This window comes from Salmo salar, chromosome ssa17 (genome assembly GCF_905237065.1).
Source record: "Salmo salar chromosome ssa17, Ssal_v3.1, whole genome shotgun sequence".
NCBI classification, from domain to species: Eukaryota; Metazoa; Chordata; class Actinopteri; order Salmoniformes; family Salmonidae; genus Salmo; species Salmo salar.
Window position 1 is genome coordinate 14,806,199 of NC_059458.1, and position 26,506 is coordinate 14,832,704.

The 26,506-nt window shown below is 45.8% G+C and overlaps 1 protein-coding gene across 7 annotated transcripts in view; it reads left to right on the forward strand.

The window, feature by feature from the left end:
- LOC106575258 (nck-associated protein 5) overlaps nt 1–26,506 on the forward strand; it is a 160,628-nt gene that overhangs the window by 30,791 nt on the left and 103,331 nt on the right. For all 7 annotated transcript variants that reach the window (XR_006759981.1, XM_014151655.2, XM_014151657.2 and 4 more), the window contains one exon: nt 13,959–14,032. Coding sequence is in view for 5 of the 7 variants with exons in the window: in XM_014151655.2 (XP_014007130.2) it covers nt 13,959–14,032 (74 nt within the window). In the remaining 2 variants the exon portion in view is untranslated. The remainder of the gene's footprint in view (nt 1–13,958; nt 14,033–26,506) is intronic.

Genomic DNA, 26,506 nt, shown 5'->3' on the forward strand with positions numbered 1-26,506 from the left:
ATTAGATCACCCCCTAGTCACGCTCTGACCTACTACACCATAGAGAACCAAGGGCTCTCTATGGTCAGGGCATGACAGATACAGTGACATCACTCTTTTATAAATGATACATGCTTGTTTTATATCCGACTGACCATTGACTTGTCTTCCTTATTTGGGCTGGGATTGCCTTTAGGGGTTAGCACATTGGCTTAGCGCTAACGCTCCCAGGCATCTGTCGAATCCCAAGACAAGAGTTTTCATGTGTGATGATGTCACCCCAGTCTGAGTCTTAATGAGAACCAGAAGTTATTTCGAATTCCTCTGAGTCTGTTCCATCTGGAAGCAATGAAACAAAGATGGCGACTAAAAATAGAGGCCCACTTGAGATAATGATAAAACAGATTTATTGCTTACGGTGTAATAAGCATACAGTACATCTTCAAATTCCATACCTGACTGTAAGTAGTGAAGGCCTCTTAAAAATAATGGTAAAAATTTGCTTAACCATGTAGCCCGTTACACTCATACCTATATATGGGTTGAAAATGACAGATTTGGACACTGATACTGTAAATGCCTAAATTGGAATGCGGTGGCTGTACAGTAACATGCTATACATGATGTCAGAGCTCTGGGTCGCCGCTTCACAGCTCTGTATGGGTTTTGACTGACAGCCGTTCTGAACTTGAGCACCGTGCGCGACAATAAGTTGCCCCCATCCTGCCCCGGTAATTGGGCAACATTAGCACCTTTTTGGTTGTCTGAGTGGGGGAAATGCTGTAAATTATGAGGACTCAATTTATTTTTAAAGGTGAGCCGTTGAGGATTATAATAAATATAACTTTGACGTCATACAAGCAAGTCAAACACCCGTGAATCCAATATGCTTTTCACATTTTCATATCATAAAACTCATATAATATACAGTGTCAACATTTATGATCATTATGTTTGATGTACAGTTACAAGATGACATGATGCTATACCCTGGGTTGTCCTGAACAGAATGAGCCTGTGTTTTCTGTATTGTGAAGAGAATTTGCCGCGGACTACGCATCTGAATGCACTCATGACTCCATTCTAAGCGCATCAGAATTACCATCTGCTTCTCTCAAAATCTTACACTGTAAGATCGTATTTTATAATTTTGCAAGTCATGTTGGCAATAGAACAAGCATTTCAATTTATGCCCACCTGACCCAGATTGGGATTTATAATGGACCACTTTTGGATTGCGTATACAACAGTATTGTGTAAAGGCAGGATACAGGGCCGTGTTCCAAACGAAACAACCACAAAAAACACCTTCTTTGAGTCATAAAAGTGAATTGAAATGACTTAGGAACTGTGCCCACTTTGGAGAGGAGTGTGACCACTTGGAGACACCAGTTAGACCCATGTCATTTTTTTGTCTTATTTTGCACCTACCTCAAATTTTCAAAGAATATTCTTATCATGTTACTGAATGTATCCAGAGTATTTTCTTGTGTCAGGTGAACAGTTTTGTCCTCGCCTTTAGTCTAATAATTTTCCCAGAAACTCGAAAATGTTCCCTTTTAATTGCTACCATGGTTGTCCATATGCTTTCCATATTTCTTCTGTAAGAAACATTTCGTTTAGCCCTATCCGTACAGGCCAATTCCCACGAGTGTATAGGGTTAAGTTAATTATGGAAGTTGACTAATTTTGAATACACCTTTAGACTGTATGCTATTGTCGGCAATAATCCATCTTTCGATTTTACCTAAAATCTCACTTGCACTTTATATACAATTTGTAAATCCACTCCACAGAAAAGAGAAAGTGAAAATAGGCCACCATTCCAATAACAATAACATACTTTTACAGTAAGGATAATTAGCAGGATAACGATACGTCATATAGCTTTTCAGCATTTCATGCTGCTCCGATATTAGGCTTTTATTCCCCTTGATCTCCCCAAATCACTTGACTGTGTGCCACTGTGTTCTCAGCAGACACACTGAGTAGCCTGTGTGCCCAGAAACCTACTAGAAACACATGACATGGATCCCATTAAAGTGGCCGAAGAAGGAGAGAGAGAAAGGAAATTGCCTCTCGAAGGCTCTTGTTGACTGACACTCGTCACTTAGCGCCTAATGGTCTCGTTTTGCATACATATGGGATGGCTTCAAAGAAAAACTATAACAAATGTCCCGACTTCTAAGGACTTCCATGGATGCTGCACATATCATCCTCATACAATGTGTTTCTGTATCACAAGATTAACACTAACATAGCATGTTAACACTTTTAGGTTTGAGTGCAAAGTTCCCTGATACATACAGTATCAGTTTGATGTTTGGTTTAGCTGTGGAATGCTGGACATTGCAGGTTGAAGGCTGGAGGCTATATGCTGTAGGCATAACACTATGTTCAGATACACCTGCCTACTGTAATATACGACAGGAAATCACCCTCTGCACTGTATCTGCATGAAAGCAATTTAAGACCCGAGAGAGGTTAAAAGTTACGACAACCAATCATTGCTCACATTTCTCATTCCTGTTTCAAAAGACCTTTATACACACTACACAGGCAGGCACACACACACACACACACACACACACACACACACACACACACACACACACACACACACACACACACACACACACACACACACACACACACACACACACACACACACACATACACACACATATATATCCCCCTTCAAAATAGGAAACCCATCCTATTCCTATCTGTTGTCTATCACTGTCACTTAAAATGGAAATATGGCTTGTGATAAGGATGAAAGGGGGCAGGGGGAATGACAGAGGTGCAAACAAACAGTGTTCCTGTTGTCACATTACCATTCTGTCAGGCTTCAACATTCCTGCTCCCTGTTCCCCGGCAACAGGGAATCTCCCTGGCATTCAGGGCCATTCCAGTGGGAGAAGAGATTTGGAAATCAGGCAGAAGCAGATCCTAACCTTCCAGCTCCAGCTTTTCAGAGGAATGTTTTGCCTGCCTGCCTCGACATCTGCCTAACACATGGGTCAACCAAGACTCAGCGTGTGCGTCTCAAATGGCACCCTATTCCCTATAGGGTGCACTACTTTTGACCGGATCCCTATGGAACCCTAGTGCACTACTTTTGACCAGGACCCTGTTCAAAAGTAGTGCACTATATAGAGAATAGGGTGCCATTTGAGACGCAACCCAGCCTAATCAATAAATCACCCAGCAGATTTAAACAGAGAAAATATACTGTAATAAACCTGAAGCTGTGGGGCTTATTACATTGATAATACGCAAGACAGGTCAAATGGTGAAGAAATATATATTTATATGTATGGAGAAAACTAAATCTTATAAAAAAAATGCTCTCGGGGGTCGGGAGTTTGCGTTGAGGAGACGAAGCTATATTTCACTGTGCTCATTTGTTATACCATGAATGTGTTCTCAAGTCTGGCTTCTCTCCATTCGTTGCTCCCATTACGTCGGCAGCGAAGACTATAATAAGCGCTCGCTTGGATTTCGCTGTTTTACTGGTGTCAGGCTAGGTGAGGCGGTAATAAAACAAGTCACTAACTTTATGTGACTGGGGAGGATTTCTTTATTTTTTTTTAGGTTTTGGGTGGGAACAAAAATATCTCACTAAGCCGACTCACTCGGGGATAACACTAGCCTAGCCGGCTTAGACCTTTCTAACGCTTTCAGCACCATTCACTGGCCAAAACAGTGAGCTGGAACGACAAACCCCTCATTGACAAGGTGTGAATTTAGCCGATACACAATACACAATGACACAAAGCATATACAGTATGTTCAGCTTCAATGAAGTGAGAGGTAATATAGAGTGAATGGCTGCTGTTTGAGCAAAGAGAACACTGACTGAAAGTGAATGCCTCTCGCTGAATGTGCCTAATGTGTCTCATTTCCCATGAAGCTAAAGGGGTAGCCAGGCCACCTGATCGCTGCTGCTCTCGTTAGTATGTTGGCAGAGCCAATTGTGCATGGCTAGGCTAGGTGTGGTGCCTGCCTGTCAAAGCCTGCACAAACAGAAGCTGAGATCCCCGCCGGTGGATCAACATCTGGTTTCTCTCTCTCTCTCTCTCTCTCTCTCTCTCTCTCTCTCTCTCTCTCTGTCTCTGTCTCTGTCTCTGTCCTCGGGTCTCTCTCGGGGTCTCTCTCTCTCTGTCCTCGGGTCTCTCTCGGTCTCTGTCCTCGGGGTCTCTCTCTCTCTCTCTCTGGGTGCTGAGAGGGCATTATTCTGTGGTGCGATATCCTGGTTACTGTTTAATTTCCGCCTCCACCCCTCCTGTTCTAAACACACCTGGATGGATATTAGTCTCCAGACGGCCGTAACAACTGGCAACCCTCGGCCCGTAAAGTCTGGCCACGGATCTGTCGGACTCTTTTAATGTGACCGTTTTTAAATGAATGGCATGGTTCTAAACATCAATATGGTGTATGAATACAGTGTGTATTTTCATATTTCACTACCTGCTTTTATAACTTTTTAATATGAATTGAACATATACAAAAAAAATGTAGAAATATATATTTGAATTTCTAATAGACCCATTCTTTAGGTGTTCTACCCTCCACACATGTTTTCTGAGATACTGTCAAACAGATGCTCTATGTTTAGTTTCCAAATGACATAGTAGTTGCATGTGCTTCATCTCTACACAGGTTGTACTATGGGGTGTTATGGAGTGGGCACGTCAGGTTGGATTTATTATATTTTTCAATTTTCTTGAGCATGATTTGCTTGGGGAACAGGCTTGGCTACTGTTCCGCCACATACTGCACATGAATGAATGACCCTCTCTTTGACTAGCCAACTGAGCGTTGGAAGGAGGAGAGAGGAGACAGGGGCTATTTAAGTGTTGAATATATCTTAATGTTTGGAAAGATAATCTGACAGATTCGGATTCCTGACGGCCCGGGGAGGTGTTGATGTGTGTGTGTGTGTGTGTGTGTGTGTGTGTGTGTGTGTGTGTGTGTGTGTGTGTGTGTGTGTGTGTGTGTGTGTGTTGGGACTAGGACGGGCAAGGTACTATAAGAGGACATCAGATAACTGAAACCCACCCTAGAGGATGAACAGGCTTCCTTTGTGTAATCAGGTAATCCATATTCCCAGATCTGGCCCTATTTGGGTGTGGTATGCGGAGGCTTTGTCTACCTGGTTTAGCCTGTTCAATCTTTTACACTGATGGCATTGAAACCGCTATGTTTTCTACTGTTTTTAGATATGTTTTTAGAGTGTATAGAATTGTATGTTACTCTCCTAATATTTTTAGCCCTTTTAATAAAGCTTTTTTCTTTTAATGTTTGCTCTCAGTGTGAAGAACTTTGTGATTTACGTCTGTAAATGAAAAGCACTCTACAGACGTAAGTTATTATTATTATTATTATTATTATTATTACTCTAGTCCTCTGCTGAACTCTGAAGAAAGCACTTCGCTTCATACTGGTGGCATATTGGTTTCTGACGTCAAGGCCTACAAACCAGATCACTCAGCTCTCCATGGCTTCTCATGACAAATCAAATGTAATCACCATAGTAACCCCTTGATAACATAGATTCCCTTCCTTCCTCAGGCTATTTTATCTAATCTATCACAGTCTTGGGAGGTGGGAGGTTGATGGGCAGGATTGATATGGTGACATGAAGTCATTTTGACCTGAATAAGAGGGAAAGATCATCAGTGCTGTGCTACAGATAAGCTGCTGATAACATTAATTGATTCAAGCCAGGGCTAAGGACGGAGACAATGAGCAGTTTCAATATCTGTGTAACCGCCCGTCTGATGCCTAACTTTGCCTGAGAGACTTGCGTTCACTCCCCGGGTCAGTGCCTAGGCTTTAGTGCAGAGGGCTGTCATAGTCATGAGGTGCGCGAGAGGCAGTCTTCTCAGCCATATGAGCTCTAACGTGTCAACACCCAGGAAAGTTTGTAATATCATTCATTCCCAACTAGCCATACAAATTCCCTCAGAAAGAAGTGTTACATTCTGTAGGCATAACCTTTGACAGCCATAAGCCAGTCGGGAATTCCACATTCCATCTCCCCTTGAACGTCTCACATAGAGCAGATTTCCAGTTGGCTAAAGTGGGTCCCTAGGCCACTCTGCCATGTCATCGGGTCTCGGCCTGCCTTACGGCCAGAAAGGTGGGGAGGAGGGGGCTGGCGGTTGGGGTTGAGATAGGTCCTGACCTTGGCTTTGACTGGTCTGACAGGTCTCACTCCCAGAGGCCACCGGGCAGCTTCAGGCTTTCTTATCTCTCTCACTCGCCTGCTGCCTGGGTCTCAGATCTACAACCCTGCCGAGGTGGGGTTGGGAGGAAATCACATTATAGATAGCTAGGACTTTAAAGGAAGACTGGAACTGATACGGACCCCATACTGCAACTGGGTCAGGGCTGTAGCTGGGTTTGGGTTTTTCTCAGCCAAGACCTAAAGGAACTCATATGTTGACGGGGATATGATCCCACCCTTTACAACCTTTCAGTATGTGTGGATCTGCCAGAGAGAGAGGGGGAGAGGGAGAGCAAGACGCTCTCATGGATGAATAATGAATCTAATGTTTTATTACTGAAATTCTTGGACCATTTCTTTTAAACACATTTGCGTGTGGGTGCGCATACTCGCACGTGAGCATGTGTGTCTGGCGTAAAGCAAAGCTTTTTTGGCCGAGTCTCCGAGTGCCGCAGCAGTGGGGGACAAAGCTCATTTTAAAACGTCCTAAAGATTAGGAGGCACATGATCGGTTGGAGGGCTGCAGGATATGGGCCTCACAGCATGCCCAGTGGGGGAAGCCCTCTCCCTCAACAGCTCTAGCCTTCTTATCAACCCCTCTCACATACAGAGTAAACAGGAACTGCCATAGGCTGCCATAGACCAGAAACATGAACAAACACACAAAGGAAACTACAGTGTGAAAGTGCATGCCTACGCCAGCCAACTCCAGCTCAACAAATCCCAGTGCTCTGTTTCTCCCCTTGACTCCTACACTGAAGTTGAAATTGGATGCAGAATTTCGATGCTGGTTCATTCTTTGTCTTGTGTCCATCCTACAAAGAGAACCAGAGGAACGGACTGTATATGGGGAAATCAGACACATTTGCAGATGATTGCATTGGATAAGACAGTTCACGATCGCTCCCCATCATTGCTAACTTACTTCGAGACATTCTATCGCCTGTTAGTGAGCTTGTATGACTTTTAGATCCTCTATAAACAACTTCCTTTGGTTTCTGCCTGGAAGGATTTGGTAACCATGTGATCTGCAGACACTTCACGAATGAGCCTCACAAGACTGTTGACTAGAGGGTTGTATAGATAGAGAAGGTATAGTTTTGACACTGCTGCAGAGGAGTTTGAGGAGTTTGCACGCCGCACCGGGCACTGTTTTACAACCTCCCAATGATATAGCGACAGTTTCTGTCAAGGTGATATTCTGTCCTTATGAGCTTTAGTGCTATTTAGAAAGTTCAACCACCTCAAGGAATTGTTTGGTCTGTATCGCACTCCAAGTGTACTTCGCGAAATATGCGTTCGATAAAGTTTGAGGCAAAGGTCCATAATTTTCTCGGTGGGAACCCTGCAGCTTTCGCACACACAGTAAAAATGTCAGGAGTAATGCAATACACGGCAGCGTGCTCTGCATAACATATACCAGTAAGGCCTTAAATCGTCGGTTTACATACCCTCCATTTGACATTACGACAGGCCATTGCACATTCTTTGCATACCTTCATGTATGCGGAGGATTACGCCAGTACCCTATCATTAGCAGAGGTTTCCGCGATGACAACAGCGACTTAGCTAGCTGCGCTTAACGTTTGATGCGGGGTGTAAATCTTTTTGTGACATGGCACTCTGGTGATGGGTAGATCTCTCTGAGAGACAGGGAAAATCATTATCGGGCTGAATCGTAACTTGAGATCTGTTTAACGTGGACTTTTGCTTAAATCATTAGGGATCTCAGGTTAGGATTTGGATCTGTGAGACTATGTGGCTAATGGTCTCTAACAACAGATATTTTCTCCTGACTATTCCTCTGTATGACAACTTCTTTCCGTTCTAAATTGATAGAGCTAGATGCACTATAGTTGATGTTCAGCAACTTTTGTTAACTAAACTTGTACATGAACTTGTTCATGCAGGATTTGGACGCTACTCAGATCATTCTCCCATGTTCCTATCCTATCACTCTGATACTGTAAGTAACCCTGAGTTGCTTAACCCGGAAGCCAGCCGGATCGAACCCGGAACTGTAGTGACGTCTCAAGCACTGCAGTGCCTTAGACCGCTGCACCACTCGGGAGGCAACTTCATTTGGTCCTAATGACACTCAGTGGGTTTAGTGTGACTGGTATCTCTGCTGGGTGTAGTGGCACCTTATGACTTCCAGATGGCCTTGGGGACACCACTGATAAACAGCAGCAACACTTTGAATTATTCAGTTCAGATATGAGGACAAGTAAGTACAGTATGTGCATTTAATCGTTTTTTTTTTATAGGTCACAAGCAAATGATGAAGAAAGTGAAAAAATATGATTTCATCAGGTAATTAGATACCCTTTTGTATGAATGACAAAATAACACATTGTCACCTGGCCGTTGCCATGTTCTTCTGGCCTCTGTCCGTGCCCTTGATGATCATTGGTCATTTAGTATGCCCTTGACTGGCGACTTTGGCTGGAGGTCTGGGCTTGTGCCATCTTCAGTTGGCACGGGGGCATACTGGAGACGGTGGGCACCTGCAGTGGCTAGCCTCAGGTCAGTCCTGAAGTGTGATAATTGCGCTGGTGCCAGCCATACAGTTGCCTTCTGAGAAGAAGGCTCTTAAGAGCTACTGTGAACACATCCCAGTTCCAATGTCTGACAATAAAGGTTTCTCTTTATTTTCAGCTTAAGAAAGAACATTACAGTGTTCCTCAATGTAGGCTATACCATATAATGTATACAGTCTGTACCATCATATTTTCCCAGCTCTGGATACACACAGTATTTTTACACTATTAAATCTGTCTAGCACAAAAGATATGCTCATGGGATGAGTCTAAACGATAGCTGGGTCATCTCTCAGAGGAATTCCCCATGATTCAATTATACGTGAACAGCACATGACGGCGGTCTAAAAATCAATGGAGGGCGTCTGTGGCCGTGAGATAACGTTTTACCCAAGAGAGGCATCACCAATACCAATAATTAATTAAAGCTAGCCAAACCACTACCGAAGGATAAATAAGCCACTGTGTTACGCTCATCTGAAGAACTGGACCAAGGTGCAGCATGGTAGGCATACATTGTACTTTTAATAAAAATGACACCGGAAAAAACAACAAAATACAAAAACGAACGTAAAGCTATATGCAGTGCAGAAAGCAACTACACACAAACAAGATCCCACAATCACAGGTGGGAAAGAGGGCTGCCTAAGTATGATCCCCAATCAGAGACAACGATAAACTGATGCCTCTGATTGGGAACCATACTAGGCCAACAAAGAAATAGAAACATAGATATGCCCACACAAGTCACATCCTGACCTAACAAAATAGAGAATAAAAAAGGCTCTCTAAGGTCAGGGCGTGACAGTACCCCCCCCTCCAAAGGTGCGGACTCCGGCCGCAAACCTGAACCTATAGGGGAGGGTCCGGGTGGGCATCTCCTCTCGGTGGAGGCTCCGGTGCGGGATGCAGACCCCGCTCCGCTTGAGGCTCCCCCCACTTCCGTGGAACCGGACCGTGGATCGTCGCCGGAGGCTCCGAACCGTGGATCATTGCCGGAGGAACCGGACCGTAGATCGTCGCCGGAGGCTCTGGACTGGGAACCCCCGCTGGAGGCTCTGGACTGCCGACCGTCGCTGGAGGCTCTGGACTGCCGACCGTTGCTGAAGACTCTGGACTGCAGACCGTCGCTGGAGACTCCGGGCCTTGGCTCATCACTGGAGGCTCCGTGCCATGGATCATCACTGGAGGCTCCGTGCCATGGATCATCACTGGAGGCTCCGTGCCATGGATCATCACTGGAGGCTCCGTGCCATGGATCATGACTGGAGGCTCCGTGCCATGGATCATCACTGGAGGCTCCGTGCCATGGATCATCACTTGATGCTCCGGGCCATGGATCATCACTGGAGGCTCCGGGCCATGGATCACCACTGGAGGCTCCGGCCATGGATCACCACTGGAGGCTCCGGGCCATGGATCACCACTGGAGGCTCCGGGCCATGGATCATCACTGGAGGCTGGGTGCGTGGAGCAGGCACAGGGCGTACCAGGCTGGAGAGACGCACTGGAGGCCAGGTGCGTGGAGCAGGCACAGGTCGATCCGGGCTGGGGAGACGCACTGGGGACCGGGTGCGCGGAGCTGGCACAGGATATGCTGGGTCTGGAGTGTAGAGCTGGCACAATCCGTCCTGGCACGTGCGGGGCGCTGGCACAGGACGCACTGGGCTGTGAAGGCACACTGGCGACACAGTGCGTAGAGCCGGCGCAGGCTATCCTGGACCGAGGAGGCGTACTGGAGGTCTGGAGCATAGAGCTGGCACAACCCGTCCTGGCTGGATGCTCACTTTAGCCCGGCAAGTGCGGGCGCTGGCACAGGACGCACTGGGCTGTGAAGGCACACTGGCGACACAGTGCGTAGAGCCGGCGCAGGATATCCTGGACTGAGGAGGCGTACTGGAGGCCAGGAGCGCTGATCCGGCACAACCCGTCCTGGCTGGATGCTCACTTTCGCACGGCAAGTGCGAGAAGCTGGCACAGAACGCACTAGGCTGTGAATGCGCACTGGAGACACATTGCGTATCTTCGCAAAGCATTGTATCTGAACCGTGACCAACTCCTCATCGTTATTACAGGGAGTTGGTTCTTGTTCCCACCTTTGCTCCGCTCGCCACCCCGTGTGCCCCCCCCTCCCCCCTCCCCCCCCCCCTCCCGAGTGGGAGGCTGCCACTCGGGTTTTCGTCGTCTCCTTGATTCCTGGTCTCGTCGCCATCCCTCTCTCGCTGCCTCCGCCTGATACCATGGCAGGGTCTAGTCCCCGGCCATTATCCCCTCCCAGGTCCAGGATGTCCTCCACTCATGGGCACACTGCTTGGTCACTTGGTGGTGGGATCTTCTGTTACGCTTGTCTGAAGAACTGGACCAAGGTGCAGCGTGGTAGGCGTACATTTTACTTTTAACAAAAATGACACCGGAAAAACAACAAAATACAAAAACGAACGTAAAGCTATATGCAGTGCAGAAAGCAACTACGCACAAACAAGATCCCACAATCACAGGTGGGAAAAAGGGCTGCCTAAGTATGATCCCCAATCAGAGCCAACAATAAACAGCTGCCTCTGATTGAGAACCATACTAGGCAAACAAAGAAATAGAAACATAGATATGCCCACCCAAGTCACACCCTGACCTAACAAAATAGAGAATAAAAAGGCTTTCTAAGGTCAGGGCGTGACATACTGGTTGTTCCTATGTAGCCAACCACTGACACAGTCACTGTCTGCTTCTCCAAAGAACAGCTGGGTGGAATATTATGGCTAGGTGGCCTATTTCTTCTACACTAATGTCTTATACTCACTATACAGGCATGGCATAGACGTTCACATCATTAGGGCAAAGTCAAATAAGCTGAACATCTGTTTTTCCATACTCTTCCCGGGTCTCTGCTCATTTTGGCCCATGCTGTAATTCAATAGCACACTTTGGGAGTGTGTGTGTGTGTGTGTGTGTGTGTGTGTGTGTGTGTGTGTGTGTGTGTGTGTGTGTGTGTGTGTGTGTGTGTGTGTGTGTGTGTGTGTGTGTGTGTGTGTGTGTGTGTGTGTGTGAGTGTGAAGTATGTGTGTGTGAAAGTATTCCCTCTTGACACTACACAGCTGGCCGCCTGCACTCAGGGCCAGCCAGGCGAAGTTACCAAGCGGTGCTTCTGGAGTTACACTCTTCCCTAACTCCCTGAAACAAACACCCCAAAAAGTATTGACCCTATGAAGGAATCCCACCTTTTTTGAAACAGTCCAGTTCTGCCTCAGTGTTCCTCTTCACACTTGGAATAGCAGTGTGTGGAAACAAGGCACCGGCTGGACAAATACACAATACACAATATGGTTTTGGTCTGTTTTTTCATATTCCATGTAGGCTTCTGTAGGGTCTTGTTTCCTTTTTTTGTGGTTTACCACTGCTGTTGATAAACACAAGAGACTCTCAATTGAAATATATATATATACACTGCTCAAAAAAATAAAGGGAACACTTAAACAACACATCCTAGATCTGAATGAAAGAAATAATCTTATTAAATACTTTTTTCTTTACATAGTTGAATGTGCTGACAACAAAATCACACTAAAATAATCAATGGAAATCCAATTTATCAACCCATGGAGGTCTGGATTTGGAGTCACACTCAAAATTAAAGTGGAAAACCACACTACAGGCTGATCCAACTTTGATGTAATGTCCTTAAAACAAGTCAAAATGAGGCTCAGTAGTGTGTGTGGCCTCCACATGCCTGTATGACCTCCCTACAATGCCTGGGCATGCTCCTGATGAGGTGGCGGGTGGTCTCCTGAGGGATCTCCACCCAGACCTGGACTAAAGCATCTGCCAACTCCTGGACAGTCTGTGGTGCAACGTGGCGTTGGTGGATGGAGCGAGACATGATGTCCCAGATGTGCTCAATTGGATTCAGGTCTGGGGAACGGGCGGGCCAGTCCATAGCATCAATGCCTTCCTCTTGCAGGAACTGCTGACACACTCCAGCCACATGAGGTCTACCATTGTCTTGTATTAGGAGGAACCCAGGGCCAACCGCACCAGCATATGGTCTCACAAGGGGTCTGAGGATCTCATCTCGGTACCTAATGGTAGTCAGGCTACCTCTGGCGAGCACATGGAGGGCTGTGCGGGCCCCCCGAAAGAAATGCCACCCCACACCATGACTGACCCACTGCCAAACCGGTAATGCTGGAGGATGTTGCAGGCAGCAGAACGTTCTCCACGGCGTCTCCAGACTCTGTCACGTCTGTCACATGTGCTCAGTGTGAACCTGCTTTCATCTGTGAAGAGCACAGGGCGCCAGTGGCGAATTTGCCAATCGTGGTGTTCTCTGGCAAATGCCAAACGTCCTGCACGGTGTTGGGCTGTAAGCACAACCCCCACCTGTGGACGTCGGGCCTTCATACCACCCTCATGGAGTCTGTTTCTGACCGTTTGAGCAGACACATGCACATTTGTGGCCTGCTGGAGATCATTTTGCAGGGCTCTGGCAGTGCTCCTCCTGCTCCTCCTTGCACAAAGGCAGAGGTAGCGGTCCTGCTGCTGGGTTGTTGCCCTCCTAGGGCCTCCTCCACGTCTCCTGATGTACTGGCCTGTCTCCTGGTAGCGCCTCCATGCTCTGGACACTACGCTGACAGACACAGCAAACCTTCTTGCCACAGCTCGCATTGATGTGCCATCCTGGATGAGCTGCACTACCTGAGCCACTTGTGTGGGTTGTCATGCTACCACTAGAGTGAAAGCACCACCAGCATTCAAAAGTGACCAAAACATCAGCCAGGAAGCATAGGAACTGAGAAGTGGTCTGTGGTCTCCACCTGCAGAACCACTCCTTTATTGGGGGTGTCTTGCTTATTGCCTATAATTTCAACCTGTTGTCTATTCCATTTGCACAACAGCATGTGAAATGTATTGTCAATCAGTGTTGCTTCCTAAGTGGACAGTTTGATTTCACAGAAGTGTGATTGACTTGGAGTTACATTGTGTTGTTTAAGTGTTCCCTTTATTTTTTTGAGCAGTGTATATATATATATATATATACATTTTTTTTCACTTCAGGACTAGGCTTAATCTGGGAAACTGACCCCTGAACTTCATAATAATCAAAGTAGTGTAGGATTTCTGGGCTGTTCTTGATATTACTGATATTTTTCATCCATGGAATCCATCTTTGGAATCCATCTTTGACAATCATCTCCATCTGTTGTTTACAGGGGTACATGGATGCCAACAAGTGCATCGAGGAGCTACTCAAACAGCTGGAAGAAGAGCGGAGGAATGTCCGAAGGTAAGAGAGGATCCTCAATCTCCTTTGTGACAGCTGCTGCTATTTGCCAATAAATATCAACAGCTGAACGCAATCTATTCTCAACGAGAACCAGCCGAACAATGTTGTTTAGTTCGGGAAGCTGACACAATGCTTTGTGTGCAGTCTTGGTGAGAAAATGCTATTGTGAAGTGATGGTAAGGACAAGGTTGCTAAAGGTGGGGAAAGACAAAGACGTACGTTCAGTCCATTTCAGTTTTGGGGTTGGCTGGGGACATTTCTCATGGAGACAATGGGGATGTGGAGAGGCCAAACTCATGACCTTGGCCCTCAAACCTATCCTTAGACTCTTGACTCTCCATGTCAAAAGAGCTGGTTTCCCCCCATCCAGGAACAATTTTCCCCTTGAGCGAGCAGGGAGGCCTGGGAGACCCAGGGTGGATGGTGGGGGTTAGAGGTTGACCGCTGACCAGGGCCTTTGCTACGGCAGACCTGCTTTCAATAGAAGGGTAAGGAAGTGGTGTGTAAAAGAATGATTGTCTTGTCCACAGTCTCACTCACACTAATTTAGAAGAGGAGACCCTTCCTCTTTTGACCAGGAAAGTGACCTAATAACAGGTTTAGAGGGGCTTGGTTGTTATTGTGTGGACTGGCCCATGGGAGTGGTTGGGGTCTTCTCACTAGTGGCTGTTTGGAATCCATGAACTTGCTTAGACCTGGAGGGACATTGGGGACAGTGGGGGCAATAGCTAGGGTGGTTTACCCTAAGGTTTTAGTGATCTTTGTTTAGTTTTGCTCAGGATTTTTAATTTGTGTGTTTGCGTAAATCTTTTCTGCACGTAAAACTGAATGATATTCTAATTCGATAATGATAATTTAGTCTATTCAACATTTTCTTCCAGTAGCTCATATAGATAATCACTTACCTACAAATACTTAAAACTGACTTACGTATAATTACAATATTCAAATTCATGGTAATAAACCTCCTTAGAATAAGCTACGCTGACAGACCTGACAGACCAGATCCTAGGGATTGTGGCGCTTTGCTTCAGATGTTGCTCAATAGTGTTAGTGACAGTGATAAATTACTCCACACATTCTTTTGTTGGGCTGAAGCAGAAACTCAGGACTGATAAAGACAGGCACGCCTCCTTCCCCTTATTACGCTGTGTCTTACGGCTACATTATCAAGAGGACTTACATTGTATTCCTCCTTTTTTCCTGGGAATTCCGGGGGAGGAGCCCCGGACCCCTTTCTACTGTTCGACCCCCCCCCCCCAATATCTACACCACAATTTTGCCATTGCTATGTATTGTAATTGCAGGCTAAAAGCAGATCACAAATCAAATTATTTTTAAAATATATGAAAATGTCTGCCAATGAATACAAGAAAGCTCACTCCAAAAACACAGCTTTTGCCAGTGTTCTCATCATATGTAAAACCCATCTGTTCCATAATATAGTCCTCCTTGTATCCACTCCTTTCCACAACACTCTCCATCACACACACACACACACACACACACACACACACACACACACACACACACACACACACACACACACACACACACACACACACACACACACACACACACACACACACACACACACACACACACACACACACACACACACAGCAACACTGGCCGAAGGAGCACAACAAAACCACAGTGGGGTACTGCCGCGGCATCGCTCATTATTTCATTAACTCTGATGACGTCCATGACCAACACAAACAAAGGTTCCACAGCCCTGTGTCAACATCAGATTGAAAACCTCCAAACAAGACAAGACATGTCATGATGCATCATGTAAGCTTTCCTTATGATTGTTACGGTTATATCTGGTTCTCTCTGATCGTATCAGATACAGGTTGATTGTATGTGGAAATGATTGGCCAAAAGATGGATTCACAGTAGACGTATTTGAACAAACAACAATATTAAGTCTATGTCATATACATTTATTTCTATAAGTGAGTGACAGCTTTCTCTCTGTTTAGACAGTGAGCTATTGAATGGGAGCAGGCGTGATTTGGATGAGGACATATGGATGCTGCTTTAGGACACTAAAAAGCATGACTGGCCGGGTGGAAGGTCACGTGCCCTGTCTGAAAAGCTGCCACGTCGAGGGAACAGAAATATATAATCTTCCTTGGCCTTGGATTAAAACAATGCAGATTAGTTTTTGTTCCCTCTTTCTGCCAATTCCTCCTTTTTCCCTTCATCTCCTCCTTCTTGGCCTCTGTCCATGTGTCTGCGTGTATGGTTGGGATTGCTTGTGGTCTTATCTTATGTAATAAAAGTGTTTTTCATTCCATACTAAATCTCCTTTGGGTATCTGTGTCAACATTTTATGTAGAATGCTGTCCGTTGATCAGCCAAGTGGCCAAAGCTGGTCTCACCTGGCCTTACCCTTAGCAGATGGTGTGCGTCTTTGTTTGTCTGTGACCCCTCCACACCTTGGAGGACTCAGGGTAGCAGGGAGGTGGGGTGGGGGAGCAGGGGAGAATGGGTACACTGCTGGAGATCTATGGATGATCGTCTCTTAGGCTATGAGGACCGGCAAGTCGTGCATCTGCAGCCCCTCCTGAATGGACATTAACCAGGACATCTGCTAATCAATAAACTATTTATCATCTTTAGAGAGGAATTATCCCTCCAAATGTGAGTGAAGTGGGAGGTCTGGCAGTTGGTTTTGATAGATTATCGGTCCATTTTGAATTACAAATATCTTTGTTTGGATGTATTTCTCTTTGGGTGTAAAAGCAGTGGAAAGCAACTCTTTATCGTTCTCTAACGTTCAGCTACTTGGAATAAATCTATACTGTATTCCCATAGCTGTCCTTCATTTGTCTATGTGTGTCCTTGCCTGATCAGGACATTACCACTACTCACTAGTACTACAGTATATTATGCTTAGATGGTGAATTATAGCCACCAGAGCAGTGTGCTCATTTACCAGTTTAGCTTGCAAATGGGATTTCATCCATAGTAAATGGACATATTTTCCTTCTGAATTCCTTCTAATTTATTTGGCCAGTAATCGCTCCCTTCATGAAATTACAGTGTCTCAGTTGAAGACCCTAATGCAGCATTATGATCATCAAAAACAGTTCATAGTTTAGTATATGATTAAATACATCTTTATCGAGTTCCATTTTGGGCGCAGACTGAGGAACACTTTAATTGAAAGTGAGCCCGTGTGTGTGTGTGTGTGTGTGTGTGTGTGTGTGTGTGTGTGTTCATCCACTATTATGATAGCACGCCAACGGAGGAGGCTTTTCCTACGCTGATGTTAACGGCTTGTGACTGTGTCTGTGCGGCTCACTGATGTTACTACAAGGCATGTCTCGACCTCAAAGACGCCTCTGTGCCTCCACCGCCGCTGTAATCCTGTGTGGAAGTATGCGGCCCTCTCTCCCTCTCTCCCTCTCCAGATGATGAGGATAGGGCCAAGCCTTACCTTGGCACGCCCCACAACGCGACGACGCACCCCAAGGCTCTGTTCTGCAGCCGTCGCACTTGGGTGAAAGCCATGCATTTGACAACTGTAATTGGATAAGTTGACCAGTCTAATGCTTTAATTTGATCATGCTAAGCCCCCCACCAGAGACCTAATACGGTCAATTATGTATTTATGTGCCCTCCTGTGAGTGAGAGACTTAGCCTAATTCATTGATTAGAGGTCAGTTCCCCCCGATAGTTGGAGATGAATTAATCCATTGGTTTTCTATAGAAATGTTCTGCAGAGAGATTCCCCCTCCCCCTCTTTTTACCCTCAGCAAACTCTCATCAAATGAATGTTGTATTTGATGGGATTCGGTTAAATATGTTTATTTTAGTAATCAGTGGTTATGTTATTATCGAGCTCTTACATGTGTGTCCTGATGAAAATAGTGTACTTTGAGCTACTCAAGAGTTAATTCTGAACAGGGAACTGAACAATGCTTGAGGAAATATGCACCATGTGCTTTTAGCCTGTACATTCCATCTTTTATTAGCATAAAGCTAACTTTAGCTTAGTCTAAGCTTAGTCTTAGCTTAGTCTTAGCTTAGCCTAAGTTTAGCTGCTTAGTTTAGTCTTTAATCCGAGTACCGTGGAGAGCTGTGCTCACTGTTGTGCATCTTGTTGGTCAGTACTGCACTGTACTACCTATCAATTGAAGATGAACTCATATAAATAGACCAGATGATGAAAACACTTCGGCCAATTAGTTCAAGCCTGACACTGTTGTTGACCCATAACACAAGTCAGCCATGGCTGCCACAGTACATTATATGGATCTCCAACCACTAACATCAACCCAGTCTGGTCCAGTGCTGTTTATGTCTGTGGCTACTGTAAGATAGCCTGGTTAAACCAAACGGAAACACTGCATTCACCAGTGATCACAATTGAACTCCGCATTCAGTCTGGTTTAACCAGGCTTAACTGTAGGCTAACTGTAAGAGCCCGTGGGTCTCCCGTGATTTATCAGTATGGCCAGGCCTGGCTAAAAACATGCATCAATTTTATGGCGCTTATGAGAGGAAGAGGTTAATCGAATGGGTTAATGAAGCTTTTTATTGATACGTTCTCAAGGTCGCGTCGTCTTAACTCGCCGTATTATCCCTGTGCTATTGTACAGTGGAGAAGGAAAGCACTTAGGCTAGTGACTGAAATGTTATGCCGGTCCTTTATCCACTCACCACCCCCACCATTCAGACCACATACTACCACAGTAGCGTCCTTGTGGGCCATGCATATCTCTTTATGATATACTCAAGGTCAATCATAAGCTAAGTGGTCATCTACAGTAGCGGCCATTTTGAATTTGAAAGCATCCTGTTACTTAAGATGAGTGTTTGTGTGCTTGTGTTCAATTCTTACATGACCGAGGTCAATGGTAGGCTATACAAAGAAGGGCTCTGTAAAATCTGTTCTAACCTCAGGGGTCTTTCCTGGTTAAATAGGTTGAATAAATAAACAATATTATACAACATTATAATAGAGGGACTTTTGTTGTGCTGCTTACAGTACTGTAGGTCCATTGAGTGGAGGTATTAGGACTGTTCTTGTGGAAAATCAGATCCGGTGAAGAAGAGTGATCACTGTGGCATTGTGTAATTACTAATGAACACTGGTATTTACCCAACCAACCCGATGGCTTCCACATCATTAATCTCATGATGCCTGCTATGCTAACTATAGCACCACATGCACACATCACAACGCTTCAGCCACTATGTTGTTCTATTTTCAGCAAAATGGGTGGCATCTACAGTTGTGATGTTTTGAGTCTTTGTTAGTACAGTATATCAGGTGAGTGATTATTTCCTGAGATGTTTTGAGTGGAGTTCCTTAGCTTTATTCTCAAGGTAAGCTAGTAGGCTAACAATGTTTTTGCTCTTTTGTATGTATTCACCAAAGCATGCAGTTGTTTTGACTGACACGGTCGCTTTTAACCGTTTGGAGGTACATCTTTGTATTGAGATGTGTGGCGAGATAGAGGATGTGCAGGTTTGGCGCAGTATGATTCTGGAAGTCACAGTGGCTGCATCTGTGCTGTTCACCTCCAGCCAAATACCAGACTGACTCAGTCAACATTTGGGTTTGGGTGCTATTAATGAATTCAACCAGGCTGTATGATTTCAGTACTGATTTGTTTTACAGTATTTATTGCTTTATAACATTGTATATGCTGTAGGTTTTGTGGTCCTTTTTAGCTCATGTGGTAGAGCATGGTGCTTATGACGCCAGGGTAGTGAGTTCGATTCCTGGGGCCACCTATACTTAAAATATATGCACACAAGTCGCTTTGGATAAAAGTGTCTGCTAAATGGCATATATTATTAAATGTTATTATACACTGCTCAAAAAAATAAAGGGAACACTTAAACAACACAATGTAACTCCAAGTCAATCACACTTCTGTGAAATCAAACTGTCCACTTAGGAAGCAACACTGATTGACAATAAATGTCACATGCTGTTGTGCAAATGGAATAGACAACAGGTGGAAATTATAGGCAATTAGCAAGACACCCCAATAAAGGAGTGGTTCAGCAGGTGGTGACCACAGACCACTTCTCAGTTCCTATGCTTCCTGGCTGATGTTTTGGTCACTTTTGAATGCTGGCAGTGCTTTCACTCTAGTGGTAGCATGAGACGGAGTCTACAACCCACACAAGTGGCTCAGGTAGTGCAGCTCATCCAGGATGGCACATCAATGCAAGCTGTGGCAAGAAGGTTTGCTGTGTCTGTCAGCGTAGTGTCCAGAGCATGGAGGCGCTACCAGGAGACAGGCCAGTACATCAGGAGACATGGAGGAGGCCGTAGGAGGGCAACAACCCAGCAGCAGGACCGCTACCTCCACCTTTGTGCAAGGAGGAGCAGGAGAAGCACTGCCAGAGCCCTGCAAAATGACCTCCAGCAGGCCACAAATGTGCATGTGTCTGCTCAAACGGTCAGAAACAGACTCCATGAGGGTGGTATGAGGGCCCGACGTCCACAGGTGGGAGTTGTGCTTACAGCCCAACACCGTGCAGGACGTTTGGCATTTACCAGAGAACACCAAGATTGGCAAATTCGTCACTGGCGCCCTGTGCTCTTCACAGATGAAAGCAGGTTCACACTGAGCACATGTGACAGACGTGACAGAGTCTGGAGACGCTGTGGAGAACGTTCTGCTGCCTGCAACATCCTCCAGCATGACCGGTTTGGCGGTGGGTCAGTCATGGTGTGGGGTGGCATTTCTTTGGGGGGCCGCACAGCCCTCCATGTGCTCGCCAGAGGTAGCCTGACTGCCATTAGGTACCGAGATGAGATCCTCAGACCCCTTATGAGACCATATGCTGGTGCGGTTGGCCCTGGGTTCCTCCTAATGCAAGACAATGCTAGACCTCATGTGGCTGGAGTGTGTCAGCAGTTCCTGCAAGAGGAAGGCATTGATGCTATGGACTGGCCCGCCCGTTCCCCAGACCTGAATCCAATTGAGCACATCTGGGACATCATGTCTCGCTCCATCCACCAACGCCACGTTGCACCACAGACTGTCCAGGAGTTGGCGGATGCTTTAGTCCAGGTCTGGGAGGAGATCCCTCAGAAGACCATCCGCCACCTCATCAGGAGCATGCCCAGGTGTTGTAGGGAGGTCATACAGGCACGTGGAGGCCACACACACTACTGAGCCTCATTTTGACTTGTTTTAAGGACATTACATCAAAGTTGGATCAGCCTGTAGTGTGGTTTTCCACTTTAATTTTGAGTGTGACTCCAAATCCAGACCTCCATGGGTTGATAAATTGGATTTCCATTGATTATTTTTGTGTGATTTTGTTGTCAGCACATTCAACTGTGTAAAGAAAAAAGTATTTAATAAGATTATTTCTTTCATTCAGATCTAGGATGTGTTGTTTAAGTGTTCCCTTAATTTTTTTGAGCAGTATATATATATTATTTTGTGTCAGCATAGTAATCATTGGTTAACCTACTGGTCACAGATCAGTTTGTGCTGTCTGGTCAATTTGGCATGCCAATGACCATAGGAATCGGCTATACAGGACTGATCTGGGATCAGGCAAATCATTGTCCTGTTTAGAGTAGTAAAGAATATGGTGTTTAATCCAAACCTACATCCCCCGCATGTCATGCTCCCCCCTAGCCATAGCCCTTGATGATGACTCTCAGTTCCATAGCATTACATAGAATTGTAATGACTCATGGTGTAATCATAACAACATACAGTAACTCAAGTCCTTCTGCTCACCCGATCTAGAATTCCTTACAATCAAGTGCCGGCCATTTTACCTAGCAAGAGAATTCTCGTCAGTTATAGTCACAGCTGTGTACATTCCCCCTCAAGCAGACACCAAGACGGCCATCAAGGAACTTCACTGGACTATATGTAAACTGGAAACCATACATCCTGAAGCTGCATTTATTGTAGCTGGAGATTTTAACAAAGCAAATTTGAGAACAAGTCTACCTAAATTCTTCCAGCATATTACATTACATATTACAAGACCATGGTGATTGCCTACGGAGCTGTGAAGGGAACGGCACCTCCATACCTTCAGGCTCTGATCAGGCCCTACACCCAAACAAGGGCACTGCGTTCATCCACCTCTGGCCTGCTGGCCCCCCTACCTCTGAGGAAGCACAGTTCCCGCTCAGCCCAGTCAAAACTGTTCGCTGCTCTGGCACCCCAATGGTGGAACAAGCTCCCTCACAACGCCAGGACAGCGGAGTCAATCACCACCTTCCGGAGACACCTGAAACCCCACCTCTTTAAGGAATACCTAGGATAGGATAAAGTAATCCTTCTAACCCCCCCCTTAAAAGATTTAGATGCACTATTGTAAAGTGGTTGTTCCACTGGATATCATAAGGTGAATGCACCAATTTGTAAGTCGCTCTGGATAAGAGCGTCTGCTAAATGACTTAAATGTAAATGTAAATATTGATTGCGCAACGCGCATGCGCAATACCCTCGACCACTGCTACTCTAACTTCCGCATGCATACAAAGCCCTACCACGCCCTCCGCTCTGCTAATCCGACCACGACGCCATCGTGCTCCTTCCGTCTTATAGGCAGAAACTCAAACAGGGTATACCAGTGACGAGAACCATTCATCGCTGGTCCAACCAATCGTAAGTCACGCTTCAAGATTGTTTTGATCACGCGGACTGGAATATGTTCCGGTCAGCCTCAGAGAACAACATCGACCTTTACGCTGACACGGTGAGTACGGTTATAAAGAAGTGCATGGGAGATGTTGTACCCACTGTGACTATTAAAACCTACCCTAACCAGATAGCGGCATTTGTGCAAAACTGAAAGCGTGATCCACTGCATTTAACCGTGGAAAGGTGTCTGGGAATATGTCTGAATATAAACAGTGTAGCTATTCCCTCTGCAAGGCAATAAAACAAGCGAAATGCCAGTACAGGGACAATGTGGAGTCGCAATTCAACGGCTTAGACACAAGATGTATGTGGCAGTGTCTACAGGAAATCACGGACTACAAAAAGAAATCCAACCACGTCACTGACACCAACGTTTCGCTTCCAGACAAACTAAACACCTTCTTTGCCCACTTTGAGGATAATACAGTGCCACCATCGCGGCCTGCTAACAAGGACTGCACCCCCCTTCCTTCTTCTCCGTGGCTGATGTGAGTAAAACATTTAAACGTGTTAACCCTCGCAAGGCTGCTGGCCCAGACGGCATCCCTAGCCACGTCCTCAAAGCATGCGCAGACCTGCTGGTTGATGTGTTTACGGATATATTCAATCGCTCCCTATCCCAGTCTGTTGTCCCCACATGATTCAAAATAGCTACCATTATTCCTGTACCCAAGAAGGCAAAGATTACTGAACTAAATGACTACTGCTTCGTAGCACTCACTTCTGTCATCATGAAGTGCTTTGAGAGACTGGTCAAGGATCATATCACCTCCACCTTACCGGCCACCCTAGACCCACTTCAGTTTGCATACCGCCCCAACAGGTCCACAGACGACGCAATCGGCATCACACTGCACACTACCCTATCCCATCTGGACAAAAGGAATACATATGTAAGAATGCTGTTCATTGACTATAGCTCAGCATTCAACACCATAGTACCCTCCAAGCTCATCATCAAGCTGGAGGTCCTGGGTCTCAACCCCGCCCTGTGCAATTGGGTCCTGGTCTGTCTGACGGGCTGTCCCCAGGTGGTGAAGGTAGGAAACAACATCTCCACTTCACTGACCCTCAACACTGGGGCCCCACAAGGGTGCGTGCTCAGCCCCCTCCTGTACTCCCTGTTCACCCACGACTGCGTGGCCATGCACACCTTCAACTCAATCATCAAGTTTGCAGACGACACAACAGTAGTGGGCTTGATTACCAACAACGACGAGACGGCTTACAGGGAGGAGGTGAGGGAACTCAGAGTGTGGTGTCAGGAAAACAACCTCTCACTCAACGTCAACAAAACAAAGGAGATGATTTTGGACTTCAGGAAACAGCAGAGGGGGTGCTCCCTCTGCTGTTTCCTGAAGTCCAAAATCATCTCCTTTGTTTGTGGACCTGTTGGGGCGGTATCCGCATTGAAGGGACAGCAGTGGAGAAGGTGGAAAGTTTTAAGTTCCTCGGCGTACATATCACAGACAAACTGAAATGGTCCAGTCACACAGACAGTATTGTGAAGAAGGCGCAACAGAGCCTCTTCAACCTCAGGAGGCTGAAGAAATTTGGTTTGTCACCCAAAACCCTGACAAACTTTTACAGATGCACAATCGAGAGCATCCTTTCGGGCTGTATCACAGCCTGGTACGGCAACTGCACCGCCCTCAACCGCAAGGCTCTCCAGAGGGTGGTGCGGTCTGCACAACGCATCACTGGGGGCAAACTACTTGCCCTCCATGACACCTATAGCACCTGATGTCACAGGAAGGCCAAAAAGATCATCAAGGACATCAACCACCCGAGCCACTGCCTGTTCACACCACTACCATCCAGAAGGCGAGGTCAGTACAGGTGCATCAAAGCTGGGACCGAGAGATTGAAAAACAGCTTCTATCTCAAGGCCATCAGACTGCTAAACAGCAGTTACTAACTCAGAGAGGCTGCTGCCTACATTGAGACCCAATCACTGGCCACTTTAATAAATGGATCACTATTCACGTTATACAATGCACTCCAAATAATGCCACTTTAATAATGTTTACATATCTTATATTATTCATATCACATGTATATACTGTATTTTATACCATCTATAGCACCTTGCATATGCAGCTCGGCCATCGCTCATCCATATACTGACATGTACATATTCTCATTCACCCCTTTAGATTTGTGTGTATTAGGTAGTTGGGAATTGTTAGATTACTTGTTAGATACTACTGCACTGTTGGAAGTAGAAGCACAAGCATTTCGCTACACTATTAACATCTGCTAACGATGTGTATGTGACAAATACAAATTGATTTGAAGTGTCATTGTACGAAGGAATCTTCTGTAACGGGGAGTTTTGTTTAAGAGCCGTGATGCTCGGTCTGAAAATTAACACTCATCGCTTACGTTACGGTTTTGGAAGCATAAGGACCTTACCTTTCATATTGGCGATAAATCATTTGATACACACCTTTATGGGGTTAGTGTTCCCACACGGCCATATCTCCAGGTTACAGCTCGTGTTTACGGAAACCAACCGGAAGACCGAAGGACAACCTTAGCTATCTACATCTAGTATGTTCTGATCACCTGTGTGGAACGGAAGAAGGCCACCAGAAATGTGTTGTCACTGAAAAATACTGTCGGCTGCAACTGTGATAAGGCCGGTTAAAACAGTGTAGAGTTTAGATTTTACAGTGTAGATTTTGCTTTTGTGAAATGATTTTGATGTGATATGAAAGCAGAGGGATTTATGTTTCTAGAACCGTAATGCAATTGAGAATCGATTCACGTTTAGATGGAGTATTTGGCTGTTTTGGCTTCCAGAGCCAGCACCTCTGAAAAGAACATATAAGGTCCTTGGACCTTAAGGAGCAACGGTAGGTTCCTTAAGAGTACATCTTGGGCTACCTACCCCCATTCCCTTGAGTAGCACAGTCAGGCTAGGAAGGGTGTCACAGACAAACCTGCACCCCCAACATATCACGCCATCCCATTCCCTTGCTTAATGGAACATGACAGAGGCACATTATCACAGATCGCACTCATCATGTTACACATTCAATCTGGCCCCCAACAAAATGTTAAATGGCTGTTCCAGTTTGCGGTCAGTGGGGCCGCTCCAAGGTGGACGATCACAGCTCAGATGATTTCCATAGTCTGACTGCTGTCTCGAGCGGTGGTTGAGAGCAGTGTAGCCCGAGCGGGGTAGCCTGTGTGTGGTTTGGGTAAATAAACGTCCATGTCTACACTATGGCATTCCCACCGCTCGTCTCAACATGCAAACAGCCCAAGGGAGTAGCCTGTTGACAACTAAAAATATGCTATAAACACTTCTGAGGTAGCTTCAAAAGGGTATTTAGACTTTAGCGTACCTCATTTAGTGTTCAGACATTCAGACATGTATAGAAATGCTTGGAAGTTGTGTATGTCTGAGCCAATAAGATGTGGTAAATAGTGTTTGAGGCCCTGAAGATTAAGGGGGTGAAGACATTTATACACACGCACACACACCATTGCATTTTATCCCATGATTATCTCCCCCTGATTAGCGAGTTTCTGGGGGGGAACACAGACCTTGACGACGACGACGGCGGCAGACACTGGTCACGTAACGCGCTCAACTAAGTGACGCACGTCATCAACCTCCTCTGTCCTCCCTCTGCTCTCGTAAGTCTCTCTGGATAAGAGCGTCTGCTAAATGACGTAAATGTAAATGTTAATAAACCCTTCCAGATTAATGTCATTAATGTCTGATGGCTGGGGGATTGTGGTCGCTTTTTACCAAGGAGGACAGGAGGAGAGCCCCCCTCAACTCCCATTCCCACCCACCACCACC